The 16,997-nt window shown below is 39.4% G+C and overlaps 1 protein-coding gene across 1 annotated transcript; it reads right to left on the bottom strand.

The window, feature by feature from the left end:
* Nucleotides 1-11,386: 11,386 nt before the first annotated feature.
* Nucleotides 11,387-11,965, bottom strand: LOC309809657 (DBIRD complex subunit ZNF326-like). The gene has a single exon (XM_082630973.1). The coding sequence runs from the start codon at nucleotides 11,862-11,864 to the stop codon at nucleotides 11,652-11,654; it is 213 nt and encodes a 70-aa protein (XP_082487099.1). The 5' UTR covers nucleotides 11,865-11,965; the 3' UTR covers nucleotides 11,387-11,651.
* Nucleotides 11,966-16,997: the final 5,032 nt, after the last annotated feature.

Below are 16,997 nucleotides of genomic sequence, written 5' to 3'. Positions count from 1 at the left end.
ATGGTTTAGACAGTAAAAAAGGTTGTACGTGACTATGTTGGTCTGCGTCTAAAATCGTTAATCATGACCTGAAATCTCTGCAGACAAAGATACGCTTCAGAAAACTCAGGGACACCGAGTGGAAGTTTGTGCTGCTACCGTAATGTACCTCTGTTTTCTGTTTCATCATTACTTGGCACTAAAAATGTTTTGGCCTTAATCACATATTGTCAATAACATTGACAGAAATCTAGGAAGAATACCCAGTTTAGGATAGAAACTGAATTAGCAGCTATTATATGTTTATTTCAATTTGTATCAAGATATTTCCTTTCTAAAAAAAAAAAGAAGGAACAACACTCAAGTAATTTGCAAAATGTATTGAAGTTGCAGACACTTCACAAAACTATTTATTCATCATCCAGAGAGACAGTTAGTGAACTTGGTAAAGCGGGTGGAAGGGAAACTTGTTTTGGTAGCAAGGGTAATGTTTTTTCAAGACAGAAGCAAAAAAGTGGGGGGAGGTGGGAGGGGCAACAATTCTAGAACTTCCTCCCATTCATACAGGATTATGCCTGAAAATATTTCTGCCTTTTTTTCACTTAGAGGGAGATATAGGAGGGAGTATAGGATCAAATGTAGTAGTGGAAGATAAAATAAAGCACCAGTTGAAAGATTTGCCCATTGACAGTAAACAAACAGTTGAGTTCCAGAATCATTATTGCAATGGTTTAGAGACATCCTTCATGAATACTTTTAATTATTTGACAGTAGTGAAAGTAAAGCTAGCAGGCTCAGCATTCCACTTTTATCATGGTCAATCTATATTAGGTGTAGTTTGTTGAGGTCTGCAAAAACAGATGTTGAGGAGACCATTGGAAAAAGAAGCGGTGCAGAAGAAAGGACTCCAGAGACTGAATTGTATCTGTTGGAATGGTTGAAAGAATCAGTGAGAAAGGAAGACTAAAGGAGTCTGAGATTGCAGTGCTGTTTATAGTAGCCAAGATATGGAAGCAACTGTCCATTGACACATGAATGGAAAAAAAAAAGATGTGGTACATATATGCAATGGAATACTACTCAGCCATTAAAAAGAATGAAATAATGCCATTTGCAGCAACATGGATGGACCTGGAGATTATCATACTAAGTGAAGTACATCAGACAGAGAAAGACAAATATCATATGATATCACTTATATGCTGAATCTTTTAAAAAATGATAAAATGAACTTATTTACAAAACAGAAACAGACTCACAGACTTAGAGGATGAAATTATGGTTATGGGGGGGGAAGGGTGGGGGAGGAGGGATAGACTGGGAGTTTGGGATTGACATGTACACACTGCTATATTTAAAATGGATAACCAGCAAGGACCTACTGTATAGCACAGGGAATACTGCTCAATATTCTGCAATAACCTAAATGGGAAAAGAATTTGAAAAAGAATAGATACATGTATATGTACAATTGAATCACTTTACTGTACACCCGAAACACAACATTGTTAATCAACTATGTTCCAATATAAAATAAAATAAAAATAAATAAATAAATAAACTAATTAATTAGAAAATAAAGGAGTCTGAGAGCTGTTTTCAGATACTTGAGGATGAGGAAAAAGTAAGACATTTATGCTGTCTTAAGGTCATAAATAGTAAGACATTTATGTTGATTCCAAAGTTGGAGCTAGGGCAAAAAATTAGTTGGCATAATAGCCAGGAAAAGTTTGGCTTAGTGGATGGGATTTCCCTGGTGGTCCAGTAGTAAAGAATCCACCTTCCAGTGCAGGGGACGCAGGTTCGATCCCTGGTCAGGGAACTAAGATCCCACGTGCCGCGGGGCAACTAAGCCCACGTGCCACAACTACTGAGCTCACGCGCCTCAACGAGAAAGCCTGCGTGCCACAAACTACAGAACCCACGCACTCTGGAGTCCATGCACCACAACTACAGAGCCCATGCACCCTGGAGCCTGTGCACCACAACTAGAGAGAGAAAACCTGCGTGCCACAACTAGAGAGAAGCCTGCGTGCCGCAAAAGAGCCTGCGCTGAAGCGAAAGATCCCATATGCCTCAACGAAGATCCCAAGTGCTACAGCTAAGACCTGATGCAGCCAAAAAAAATAGAAAAGAAATAAATAAAATAAATATTTTAAAAAAGTTTGGCTTAGTGGAACCAAGAACTTATAGATGTTCAAAACCTACCAACTGGAATTCCCTGGATGTCCAATGGTTAGGGCTCCATGCTTCCACTGCAGGGGGCCTGGGTTTGATCTCTGATCACGGAACTAAGATCCCGCATGCCGTGAGATGAGGCCAAAAAAAAAAAGAGAAAACCAACCAACAAACCAAACAAAGAGATATTTATACATTGCACTTGAATGGCTGCTGGTGGAGACACTGTAGAAGGCATTGACACCTGCACTCAGGGGGTCTTTAACATCATCCATTAAGGACAAGAGTCTATGATAATAGACATTACTTTTGAGCCCTTATTCTCTATTTACTGCTTAGGAAACTGAAGGTGAGGAAACTTAAGGAAATTGCAAAAACCATTGAGTTGGCAAGTTGGCATGGTTAGATTCTTATTGAAATGTGTTAAGTGCCCAAGTTCTTACCCTCTGGGCACCCAAGGTACAAGAATCCTTTCTCAAGAGTGTTTAAGGAAATAGTTTCTGAGAATGACACTGAATTTAGAGAATAATTCTACTTTCCTTTTATAGAATTGTACTTGTGGCTGAATAAAAAAGCAAAACAAAAATAAACCACTCTTCCCTGCAAATGAGGAAGACTACATAGGAGGAAGCTCAGAATGATATAAGATAAAGAAAGCCTCTTTGTTTTTTAATTAGACCCTTTCTCACCACTCCTCACCCCGCCCTCCCAAGGCCCAGTGGACCCAGCTTGTGAGAACGGTTTTTATCTTTGAGCTTCTGTTGTGGCTACACAGTAGTGCTGTGCCAGAGGCCCATATTTACCCAGAATCTATTCTATTCCTGGGCCTGGTTCTAACTCTGCTGTTAAAGTTACTGCAAATGTGGAAAAGTGAAGAACCAAATTACCAGACCAGGAACCAAATTACCAGACCATGGCTAGACTCCTATACAGCCATGGCAGCTGGATTCTGAGGACATCAGGCAAATGCATATTCTTTACTGCTCCATAGCAGGTTAAGTCTCAAGTCCCCTCGTGGTCTCTCGTGGTGACCTGGGCCATATGTGGACTGCATTTGCCCAACAGCCTCTTCTTTCTGCTGGGACCCCACTGTGATTTCTTCTTGTCCTACAAAGGGCAAGGGTACTTTCAAATGGTGCATATCCACGTCTTGGCTTAACACATCAGGCACAGGACATAGGTGAGAGATAAGAAAATCAGAAAGAGGAAGAAAAATTTAACCCAGTTTCTAGCTCTTTTTTTTAAAAATTAATTTATTCTTTATTTTTTTATCTGTGGCTGCATTGGGTCTTCGTTGCTGTGCACGGGCTTTCTCTAGTTGCAGCGGGTGGGGGCTACTCTTCATTGTGGTGCGCGGGCTTCCCATTGCAGTGGCTTCTCTTGCTGCAGAGCACGGGCTCTAGGCGCACAGGCTTCAGTAGTTGTGGCACGTGGGCTTCAGTAGTTGTGGCTCGCAGGCTCTAGAGCACAGGCTCAGTAGTTGCGGTGCACGGACTTAGTGGCTCCGCGGTATGTGGGATCTTCCTGGACCAGAGCTCGAACCCGTGTCCCTGCATTGGCAGGCGGATTCTTAACCACTGCGCCACCAGGGAAGCCCCCCAGTTTCTAGTTCTGATCAAAGCCCTCCAACCAAACCCCACCGTGAGGCTCTGAGGACTCCATTTTGTCCTCACCTAGCAGAGCCCTCAACGGGACCCAGGTTCTTCATGGGAGCAGTGCCCCCTATAGGTTAGCATGACCCATGGTCACATCTCAAGATTTTCCTCTTACCTTAGATATGTTTCTTATTAAAACAAACAAGAGCTCTTTTATCTCAATACACTACTGTGGATACTTGTGACCCACCTCTGAACATCTGGACATCTTACTCTATCTATTCCAGGATTCCTTCACAATTATCCCTGTTGTCCCAGTTCCAGAATAGTTTCTTGTTGGTTTTCCCCATTGGTCCACCCACAAATTCAGATTGCATGACATAGGGCCAAGATTAGGGTGAGGCGAGTGAGGTTGGGTCATTCAAGTACAGAGCCAGATCCTGACTTCACTTAAAATTTTGATATTTTGTTCACCATGGATCTTTTTTTTTTTTTTTTTTTTTTTTTTTGGTACATGGGCCTCTCACTGTTGTGGCCTCTCCCGTTGCGAGGCACAGGCTCCGGACGCGCAGGCTCAGCAGCCATGGCTCACGGGCCCAGCCGCTCCATGGCATGTGGGATCTTCCCGGACTGGGGCACGAACCCGTGTCCCCTGCATCGGCAGGCAGACTCCCAACCACTGCGCCACCAGGGAAGCCCCAGCATGGATCTTTTACATTCATTTTGTTTGCTGAGATTTTTGGTGCCTGTTAAAATTTTGCCTTAATTACCTCACTCTAGTTCCAGCCCTGCCCTGACATCTGAGCCCACTGACGTCCACGGTACTAGGTAGCCTATCATGTTGAAAGAGTATTGGAACTCAGGAGAGATGGTTCTAAATTTTTGTTCTACATGTCATTAGCTGCATGACTTTGGATGAGTCACCTTCCCACTTAGGATCCCAGGGGCCAAATCTGAAAAATACAGGTGACATTCAGTTTAAACTTGTATGAGAAGGTCAGAGATGGCAGGACAATATATTCTAGCTCTTTTACTGTCTATGTCTCCAAGTAGCACCAAATCCAGTGCTTTGCACAGAATGGGTATTCAAAAAATGTCTTCTAGGGACTCCCCTAGCGGTCCAGTGATTAGGGCTCCGTGCTTGCACTGCAGGGGGCTACAGTTGAATGGCTTTAAGTGTAGTGGTTGTTTGCCCCCGTGATCACGTGGCTGCCTGGGAACTGTGTCTGCTGTGGCTCCCCAGCATCAGGAGACAGTGTATCACTATATCATATACTGCCTATTGCTAGCTGGGAAAAGGTCAAAATCCAAAATTCCAAGTACAGTTTCTACTGAATGTGCTTTGCTTTTGCACAATCATAAAGTCAAAAAATAAGTTGAATCATCATAAGTCGGGGACGGTCTGTACTTTCGATAATTCAAAAGCCAAGTATTTCTCCAAGTACTCAAGCCTAAGAAAGCAGTCAGAAAATATCCTGGCACCTATACAAGTAACACAATATATCATCACTAAAACATAATGCAAGCAGTTTATTTCCTGACAAGGAACTTGGAAGAAACTGAGTAGCAAATCACTTGATACAATAAAATTTTTTTTTAAATTCTACTTTTAGAACACTTTCCTCTATCTTTTCTGTCCATCACAGATTTTCTCTACTAAGACAATGTCAGACAAACCACTTCAAGCCTAAAGTCTGATTCCCTGAAACTATGTTTAATAACTCACGTGACTAGTTATTAAAAGAAAAATCTTGGCAATTCTAAGCTCAACTTTAAAGCCACCTAAGAATAGTCATGTTAATAGTAACCATAGATATCTTGAGTCAAAAACACTTTAGTTTTGCTTGCATTCAAGATAAAGTATTGAAGGTTCTGGAAAGAGATATTCAGAATGGTCATTCTATTACTTCTAAAAAAGTCTAATTCCACCATACTGACCTGGAAAATTGACTGAAAGGCAGTGTCCAGAATGTTCTTTAGAATTTACCTTTCACTTCAGAACTAGCTTGTTAAGCAACACCTGCATTGAACTTTATGCCAGTTACAGTGCAAAGCAAATCATCTTCTCAAACAGGTTTTCCCAGCTGTAATGTGCTTAGGCAGCAGTTACAGGCCCTGAATTATTACCCTAAAATGGATTTGGTAAGCCTACATTAAAGAGATAGATAATATGAACTAATGGTTTATTCGGTGCCTTTTCAACAACCATGAGAAGGGAGTCGATGTGATGTACCCAGAAGGTATCCCAATCAACCACTTTCACCTGCATTTCCACGGGATGGGCACCGTTCACCCAGGTACTGAGATTGGTGTCATTTGGTGACCTCTTCTGACCTTTGGGCATGCTAAATTTCTACTCAGCACAAGCTTTCTCCTTGACCATGAGCTCAAGTAAGTCAAGAAAGGGATGTGGCCGCCTAAAATAAAAAGAGGGGGAGTGAATTTGCCCTTGGCTGTTTTAATAGAATTGGAGGAGTATTTGTCCAACTCTGCTTGAGCTGGTCAGAATGCATCCGGGGGTACTGTGTTCTTTCCTTGGAATTAAATTTATGAAGAACAAGGATAAACTGGAGCATGTCCAGAAGAGAGGGAACAGGTTGAAGAGAAAGCTTAAAATGACATCATGGGAGGAGTGTTGAATGAACTGGTGGAAGCTATTTATCCTGGAAAAGAAAGAGCAGGATAACTTTTTTCATGCAGAGAAGGGAATTGTTTTATCTGGCCAGAGAGTAAAGCTAAGAATATGAGGGAAAGAGAAATTTTAGCTCAATATAAAGCAAAACTTTCTAGAGATTATAGTGGTTAAAAATTGGCATTTATTCATTTAATACATATTTCCTGAGCATCTCCTATGTGTTCTAGGCCCCAGTGAAACAGAAGTGAATAGCAATGAACTGAAGCCATGGAGCTTTCAGCCTAGCACAAAGCTTTGTCAGATGATGGCACATTTCTCATACTTAGAGATGTTTAATGAGACAACCATAAATTGAAGGTTTTTCTGGCATCGAGTGTGACTGGACTTAATGTCTAAAGTTCTGCCAACCCTGAAACTCTATGTTTTGGTTACTCTAATGTTACACTTGATGCAGTTTGATGGCTCTCCTGGCCATGGGTCATGATGTACGGTTCTGATTCTGTGGCTTAGCCACGGTCTTCTATCAGTCAATGCATATATGCAGTGCTGCCTCTGCTAAGTGTAGTTTCATTTCATTTCATTTTATTTTATTTTATTTTATTTTATTTTGTGCTAAGAGGGATGGGGTGGCATGGAGAGAAAACACTATAAAAGTTCTTTCGTATGTGATGTACAGTGAAGGGAAACAATTTTCTTATGTCCCATATTCACCCCCAAAGATCTGGTTGTCATTTCTATTACTTTTATTCTTTTTCAACTTGCCATTATTGCTTGGGGAATGGGAGCTCTTCCTTTACAGACCAGTTTCAATTCTTTAATCTCTTTGAAGGAGGATGGAGTCAGGTGGCTAAAAACCACAGAATCATAGTCCTTAAAGTAAGATGAGATAGTAGAGATAATCTACTCTAGTCCTTTCATTTTATACACAAGAAAACAGAAATTTAACAGAACACTTTAAAAGACCTGAATAGAAAGACAGAAGCACCAGTAACCACTAGAATTTTAGGCAGAATATCGACTTTGGGCAAAGAAAGTTTTATGAAGAATCAAATAGAGGGACTTCCCTGGTGGTCCAGTGGTTAAGACTCTGCCCTCCCAGTGGAGGGGGCATAGGTTCAATCTCTGGCTGGTGAACTAAGATCCCACATACCGCATGGCATGGCCAAAAAAGAATCAAATAGAACTTCTAGAAATTACAAAGTTAATCTTGAAATTTAATTTAATGGATGCATAAAATTGTAGCTTAGACCCAGCTGAAGGGAGAATGTAAACTAGAAGACATATCTGAAGAAGTTATCCAAAATGTAACACAGAGAGACAATGATATGAAAGATATGAAAGGAAGGCTAAAAAATGAGGAGCAAAGAGTAAGAAGATCTAACATATATCAACTCAGAGTTTCAGAAGGGGATAAAGCCTTGTGTTAACCAGGTGGTTAAAAGTGGATGCACAGGGACTTCCCTGGTGGGCCAGTGGGTAAGACTCCATGCTCCCCACAGAGGGGCCCTGGGTTCAATCCCTGGTCAGGGAACTAGATCCCACATGCATGCCGCAACTAAGAGTCCGCATCCGCAAGGAAGATCTCATGTGCTGCAACTAAGGCATGGTGCAACCTAAATAAATAAATAAAAAAGAAAGAAAGTAAAAGCCAAGGATCCTTAAAAAAATAAAAAATAAAAAAAATAAAGACAAAAGAAAAAGTGTATCCACAATCAGAATCTAGTTTATATTCAGCTGTTTTGATCATTTAATAAAAAGGATTATAAAATAATGTCCATAATAGTCCTAATCAGGACAGAGGATGACTGATTTGGGTACCACTCAATCTGGTGGTTCTCAGAGGTACCAGATATTCTCTGGAGAGGAGAGGGTCCCCCATTGTCTTGATAACATCCACAAACCCTTACATCTGTGGTTTAGGAGGAAGGGTTCCTGTGGTCTTCATCTAACTATAGAACAACTCTTTAAGAGAATGCAATTGGAAGACAAAAATCATCCTAAAAGGAAATGAGAACGATGATCTGTAAAATTATGAAATGCCTGTAAATTTCTCATATTGGTCATGTTTTTGCTATCTAATTATTCTCCTCTAGTGAGTAATAGTAAAGTCCTTAAGGCAAATATAAATTTTTGCTGAGGAAAGAATATGGAAGTTGGAGAGATTTGTGACAAGAGAAGTAGGTAGAGTCAGCTACTGAGAGAGAGGGAAGTGCTGGCTTTCTGGGGCCCCTCAAGGATAAGAAGAGAAAACCGGCAGCTGGTTCAAGCCTGGCTCTGAGGTTGAACAGTAGAAAAAGACAAGCAGGATTCCCCAACAATGCATCACTGCAGTCAACATAATAACTTTTTCCTCCTTACTATAGTCAGATAAGAAATGACAGTGTAGGTAGAAACTTCCTAAGGACAACAATATCTCAAAAGCTAGGTGGAGTTGTGTTTCTGGCAATATGGTATTACAGATATTCTTTTAAATCTTTTCACTACAAAATCTCTAAAAGCCACTGTACTAAATGTAAAAATCATCTTTTTAAATGTATGGCTGAGCTGGCAAGAAAGTAAGGGAAATCCTTAGTGGCCTGAACTGAAATGGGAACAGGAATCTAGAGAGACATCAAAGTTTTTGGCTGTCTTATCGCCCATGTGATCTTTCCTTTGTTCTTACCTCCATGCAAAGCTCAGAAGGTATAAGGTAGGAACTGGAAATTTCCTTAAATGCCTAGAACCAATAAGTAACCCAGTTTTTGGTGAGAGGCTGTGTGTGCATATTGGGGGTGCATTTTCAACTCTGCCTTAGCTTCCACTTTCCTTGCACGGAATCTCAAGGTCATCCAGAGGTGAGAGCTTAGGGCCTTTTCAGGTCTTTCTTGTCAATGCACAGAGCCCTGGGCATGAGCACAACCCTATACATGCATGTGGCCTTCTTGATTCAGAAGCTTCCCAAAGCCCCTCTGTATGTCTCATTCTGTTTTTAATTTTTTGTTAGTCTAATGTTTTCCCCCAACTGGTATCCATCACCTCAGGCAGCTGCAAAGTTAAGTAACTGCCTGTAATTGTTTTCGACAAATGTTTATGGGTAAAAAGTTTTTCACACTTAATGAGCTCTGAGTTAAGTCAAATAGACGGCCTTGCAAGCGGGATTTTCCAGGGAACAAACAGGTCATATAATAAGTCTCTGGGGATGAAGCTTTGAAGGAGCTCCAGCCCCTTTCTGTTCCTTCCAGTGGCTGTCGGGCTGCTGGTCTTCACCATGAATGCAGGCTGTTGGTTTTCAAGAATATCACAAAGCAAGAGAGTCCGAGATGGGACTAGGGCAAGTTAAAAATGCCACAAAGCTCATTTATTTTACTGAGATTGAACAGTTTTTCCCCTCCTTCTCCTCCTCCTTCTTCTTCTTAAACACTCCCCAGATTGTTGCAAGCCTTTGGGAAATTTTCAGAGTTCTGAAACATTTGATTCTGACCATTTGCCAGTTTCTTGTTGCTTCTGTGGAAGAGAGAATTTTCTGAGGTCCTTACTCCACTATTTTTGCTGATGTCACCTGGATAGGGAGTTTGAATTGGCATACTCTGTGTGTCTGGAAACCACTTGGCCCAAATAGCATGGTGTTCTTTTAAAAATTAGGCTTATGAAATCTAGGAGGAATGTAGACTACTTAATAGTTAAATTCCTATGGAAAAATGTATATTTTCCCACCATTTCCTTCTCCTTCCTAAGCTTGATTTAGCCCTAGAGACTATAAAAGTGAATGAATAAATAAATGAATTAATCAGTTAAATTCGTGACTCATCAAAGGGCCCAGTACAGGAACTTTAAACATAACAGACACTCAAGGAACAGTGCTGAGCCAAAATGGATTGGCTCAAAATAGGCAAAATTGACCTGTTCTCTATTATATCTTATCCTATTCATAACATTAAATATTTGGTTTTATATTTATCCCACATAAAATTGTAAACTTTTTATATTGAAGATTTCCCATTTCCTTTAGTTTTTATGGGATATATCTTAGTTCGGGTAAAAAATAAGTCCTATAATATAGTTTTGTTTTTTTTTTTAATCTTACAACATAGTTTTATAAAGGCCCACAATTACATGAGATAAATGATAACATCTACATAGTTTACGCACATTACATTTACAATGTAATAGGGCAGGAAGAGATATGGTAAAACATTTAAATGTATTACATTACTTCAATTATTTACAGATCACTAAATAGAAGGTACTATTTACTTCTGAATCCTAGTAACCATATAAAAATTATTCCTCTTTTCAACTACATTTTTGAAAACATCTATCACGTAAGCAAAATTGTTGTATCTATTCTCTTGATTTTTCTCTACTATAAACCATAATGGCACACTTGAAGCAGAAAAAAGAAAAGTAAGCATCATTTGGTCCATCCTTAAGGAATCCAGGTCCTTCAATTTATGAAGAAGGACAATACTTTCAAATGTTTCCTAACTAGTTTCACTTATATCTAGTAGGAATCTTTGTACCTCAAAAAGTAGACCCCCTTGACCTGAAATGTGGTCAACCCTAAAGCCTATAGGAGTTCAACTAGGTTTAAGCTTTACACAGCATTGACAGTGAAACATAAGTACAATCTAAATTCTACTGCATTAAAATAAGCAAAGGTATCATACTCATGGCTTTAATATAATGTTCCTAGTCTAGAGCACAAGTGTTTCTGGTATAAGCAGTACCTGCCAATAAATAATCTAGACATGATTTAAAGAACACTCTTATTATTACAATATGCTCTTGTAACTTACTTTAAAATTAAAATTAAAAGAATAACTATTTTAAATGTTTCTTAGAAATTGATTTTGCTAGACCGGTTCAGTTAAACCCATTCTAGTCAAAGACTGCTTTGCTGCTTTATAGAGTACCCCACAGTAGTAAAGATTTTTGGAAATTCATAACAAAAAGCTTCACAAATAATATTTCCAATAACATTTTTATATCATTTGTTCAGGACATTCTGATTGATAAGCACTTAAAAGTAAAAGAAGAAAAAAAAATGCTCACTGCTAAAGACAGAAAATCTTACTCTATTATAATGAAACGATAAAGGTTTTCCTGAGATTTTCCTAATGTCTGCCAGTGATGCTGAGATAATTTTTAGAACCATTAACACCTTTCAACATTTAAGGTGATTCTAAATAGCAAAGTTCAAGTAGCGTCACATGCCTAAGGAATAGGATATTAGAATATCCAGAATCTTACAGTCATCTAATTATTTGGCCAAGTGATGAAGCAATTTACCTGCTACCCCCACCACCACCACTGTGACTGTCCATGCCATATGACTGGTTTAGGTAGGAGTCCATGGATCTTTGACCCCCACAGGATCCACGGCCATAGTCACAATCCATCCCTCCATAAGATCCGGGGCCATAATCACGATCCATTCCATTAAAGCTCTGATAAGTATTTCTGCAAGCAGAGTGTGTGTAATCGTCCTCGAAGTCCATGGCGGAGGCTTGGGGCCGACGGCCTCGGTGGCGCTGGGCTGAGCTGTGGCGGGAGGTGAGCACCGGTGACCCGCGGTTACACACAGCCAGTCAACGCGACCAAGAGCCTATAATATAGTTTTAACAGTAAATTCTTTCCATTAAAAAAAAGAAGAATGGAGAAAGGAGGGAGGAGACAGGAAGATATTCTTGTCAGTTGTCAAGATGGTGGCCACTGACAAATTTTGCAAGTATTTTGACAAACACCTAGCAGAAATAGGCTTATGTTCCATCAGAAAACTCATAACTAACTCAGTTGAAGGATATTAGGTAAAGAAGCCTGTTTGGAAATAATCTGAAAAGATTCTTGTGTCTCATGTCTTTCTTAATTTGTTATAATGAATGACTCATAATATTTTAAGAGGATTAGAGCTGCTTATAATGAGAGTGCTACATTTAAAGGACTAACGATATAATATAATATGATTATGATACAACATAATATGATGGGATAAGATAATATGATTCTTTCATTTCCTGTTCTCACTAACACATTACAAAAAAAACTAAGTGGCTTTTTATTTTGCTTTATTTTGTTAGAGAAGATGTGAACGTTAAGTAGAATCTGGCTATGTTTTCACACACAAATACATAGGGGCACAAATAATGACAACTCAGTTTTATAAAAATGTAATGGAAACGGTATAAAAACCGTTTTATAAAAAATAAAGAACCGTTTTATCTCTTTACTTCTCTTTGACTCTCCTTAATTAATAATGGATATAAAAGCAGGCCTTTAATTATTATTCTAACAAAGATAGTCCACATCTTTAAAAATTATTTCATCTGTATTAATACTTAAAATCATCTAAGAAAAAGCAAATGGTATTTTCCTCAGTTCTTGTGACATTATGTCTTATGCCTTTCAAATTTGAAAAAAAACCAAACAAAAAAACACTCTGAAAAATAGGAAGGTTCTTCAAGACATCATGCCCAGTCTCCTTAGAAAGTCTTTGATATGGAAAAACAGAGGGATTGTTCCAGTTTAAAAGAGAAAAGACCAAAAAAAAAAAAAAAAAAAAAAGGAATTTAACATGACCATTGATTAGATACTGATTTTAAAACTCTATAAAAGATATTTTGAGGATAATAGGGAGAATTTGAATATGAATTGAATATCATTAAGATATTTTTTTCATTTTCTTAGGTATGTTAATGATATTGTTTTGTAGCAGAATCTTCTTTATTATAGGTGCATGCTGAAGTTTTTAGGGCTGAAGTCTACAACTTAACTTTCAAAAGATTCAGAAAGATATATATATATAGTCCTGGGATAAACCATAATGGAAAATAATGTAAAAAAATAATGTATATATATGTATAATTGAGTCACTTTGCTGTACAGCAGAAATTAACACAGCATTGTAAATCAACATTGTAAATCAAAAGACAAGAAAAGAAATATATATATATATATATATATATATATATATATATACACACACACACACACACACATAGTAGTTGTCCAGCTGGGAATGTAAAATCTGATTTCAATCATGAAATGTGGTAAATGGAAATGATTGTCCAGATCCCCCTACAAGGACAAACTAACTCCTGGGAGAGCTGTCAAGAGGCCACATCCAACTAATAGCCCTTCAGAGACTGCTGCTACTACACAGAGCCCCTTTACCCAAGGTCATGCCCTTCTAGGACAGCCAACTGTCAGCGATGATTGAGGTGGAAGTAGAAAGGTCTGGTCACTTTGGACCAATGGGGGATAATCCTGATGGGTCCATTTTAGCTTCAGAGGTCCATTTGGAGTCGGCTCTGTCTGTCAGTCCTACCTTACAGCTCAACTTCTCCCTCTGCCCGGTTGTGTTGTTCCCCCAACGCCCCCACCCCCCATTCCACATGCAGGTATCGATCCTAAGGGCACAACCTAGTAAATATCTGACCCTTAAATTCTGTCTCAAAGTCTTCTTCTAGGAGAACTGAATCTGCGACACAAGATGGATATCAGACAACCTCTAAATGAAGAACATTTTTTTTTTAAAGTTCTGTTTTCTTAAAAAATACCAGTGTCATCAAAAACAAAGAAAAGCTGTGGAAATGTTCTGAATTAAAAGAGGCTAGAGGGCTTCCCTGGTGGTGCAGTGGTTAGGAATCCACCTGCCGGTCGGTGGGGGGGACAGGGGTGCGATCCCTAGTCCGGGAGCATCCCACATGCTGCGGAGCAACTAAGTTCATGCACCAACAACTACTGAGCCTGTGCTCTAGAGCCCTTGAACCACAACTACTGAAGCCCACGCGCCTAGAGCCCGTGCTTTGCGACAAGAGAAGCCACCGCAATAAGGCAGCGCACCGCATCGAAGAAGCAGCCCCCGCTCGCGCTAACTAGAGAAAGTTCGCGCGCAGCAATGAAGACCCAATGCAGCCAAAAATAAATTTAAAAAATTAAAAAATTTATAAAATAAAAGAGACTAGAGAAACGTGTGACAACTAAATGAGATATGTGATGTTGGACTGCATCCTGTACTAGAGGAAAATAAAAGGCCAAAAAGAACACTGCTGGATCAATTGACAAACTAGAATGTGGATTACAGATGAGATTTTAAAAAGTATTGCATCAAAACTATTACATATAGAATGGATAAACAGCAAGTTCCTACTGTATAGCACAGGGAACTATATTCAATATCCTGTGATAAACTATAATGGAAAAGAATATTTAAAAGAAGAATGTATAGGGACTTCCCCGGTGGCACAGTGGTTAAGACTCCATGCTCCCAATGCAGGGGGCCTGGGTTCGATCCCTGGCCTGGGAACTAGATCCCACATATATGCGCAACTAAGAGTTCACATGCCACAACTAAGGAGCCTGCCTGCCTCAACTAAGGCCCAGCACAACCAAATAAATAAATAAATATTTTTTAAAATGTGTATATATGTATAACTGAATCACTTTGCTATATAGCAGAAATTAACACAACCTTGTAAATCAACTATACTTCAATTAAGAAAAAGTACAGCATCAATTTTAAATTTCCTGTAATTGGTAAATATACAGTGGTTATGTAGGAAAATGTCCTTGTTCTTAGGAAATAGACACTGAAAAATATAGGGGAAAGGGGGTACATTGTATGTAACTTCCTCTTGAACGGTTCAGAAAACATACATACACACATACATAGAATATAGTAAAAGAAAATGGGGCAGGGAATTCCCTGGTGGTCCAGTGTTTAGGACTCTGCACTCTCACTGCTGAGGGCCCGGGTTCAATCACAGGTTGGCCAAAAAAAAATGCAAATGAGGCAAGAGTTTAAAAATTGGTGAATCTAGGTAAAGGGGATGTGAGAGGATTCTTCTTATTTTTCTTGCAACTTTTCTGTAGGCCTGAAATTATTTTCAAATAAAAAATTAAATATATGTACATATATATGTATATATAAATATAAATAATTACAGATCAACCAGCTGTAGCAAAATGTTAACAACTGATTTATGTTATAAGTATATAGTTCTCTGTCCTATTCTTTGAACTTCTCTGAATGTTAAAAATTTTTCATAATGAAAATTTGGAAAGAAAATACAGGCCAGGATGTTTGCTGTGGCTTACCTCTTTAAGGCTTGCAAGATTATGCCTTTAGGGCTTCCCTGGTGGCGTGGTTAAGAATCCGCCTGCCAATGCAGGGGACACGGGTTCAAGCCCTTGTCTGGGAAGATCCCACATGCCGCGGAGCAACTAAGCCTGTGCACCACAACTATTGAGCCTGCGCTCTGCAACTACTGAAGCCCAAGCACCTAGAGCCTGTGCTCCGCAACAAGAGAAGCCACCACAATGAGAAGCCTGTGCACCTCAACGAAGAGTAGCCCCCGCTCACCGCAACTAGAGAAAGCCCGTGGGCAACAACGAAGAACCAACACAGACAAAAATAAAATAAAGAAAATAAATAAAAATAAAAAAAAAAAGATTATGCCTTTATTTCAGGTTTCTGCCATGAGTTTTTGGTCACTCTATTTGTGATTAACTTAGAGAACACAGATTAACATACCAATTAGACTCTTAAAATTTCCCCCTCTATAAAGTAGAACTCTGTAAATCATTAACTATGTACCTCCTCACTCTAAGAAACCCTGTTAGATATACAGTATAAACTCTGAGTACCAAAACTTTGTCTTTTTTTATTCTCTACTATGTCCTTAGTTGCTAGATAAATTCCTAGAACATGGAATATGCTCTGTAATTACCTGTTAAAGGAACAAGTGAGGAAGATCTAAAATAACTATGATTTTGGTATAGATGAATAATTTTACCTACCAAACTCCTATCAAATCAACTCTTTTACCTACCAAATCAACTCCTATCATTATAGCCAAAATTAAATTTGGTTTTACTGTTTTTGCTTACTTTCTCTTTCTTACTACAAGTTGGGAGAATCAGAATTCTGTAATTATTTCAGCAAACAAGTAGTTAATCAGGGTGAAGCTGAGCCGGGAAGTAGTTTGAAGCAGTGTTTCTGGGTTCCTGGGGGAAGCAGCAGAGAGCCTTTTGAATGTAAACCCATTAGGGTGCTCAGGTGCAGGGTGACCTTGAGGAAAGAGGTGCAATGGTAGCTAGGGGCTTAGGAGGGGAGGACCCACCACACAGGATTGAGCTGACTTGAAACAGGAGAACCAATGCTCTATCCACTACATGTGGAGGAATGAAGTCAGGAGGCTCTATGAAGCCACACGTCAGAGAATATAGCCCATTTATTAGCAGATTGTCAATACTCACTCAGTGAGACTGGAAATGAATAAAGCTGCAGGAGACAGAGTAGCCAGGAATCAGAATGCAGAAATTAGGACTGGAGCAGGAACCAAGAGGAAACTAAACAGATGTGGAAATAGGGCACAGCAGCTGGAGGCATCAGTTTTGTCCTGTTTGGATGTTTCCCCACATGGGCCTGGGCAGCAGTGTTAACCATGAAACAAGAGCCTTCCCATGATCATGATCTCCTGACACACCACTGGGGCTGATGGTGCTTGTGGCTAACCGGGGCTCAAGTGTCCCTCTGAGGCACACGCTGCTGTTGTTTCAGGGCACCCTTTGTATGCTGCTTTACTATCCTTACTGTTTCTACTTCCAGCTCAGAATCAGAGAAAGTAGAG

Source organism: Mesoplodon mirus (genome assembly GCF_964341445.2).
Source record: "Mesoplodon mirus genome assembly, chromosome: 8".
Classification (NCBI taxonomy): domain Eukaryota; kingdom Metazoa; phylum Chordata; class Mammalia; order Artiodactyla; family Ziphiidae; genus Mesoplodon; species Mesoplodon mirus.
This window is presented reverse-complemented; position numbering and strand designations above follow the sequence as displayed.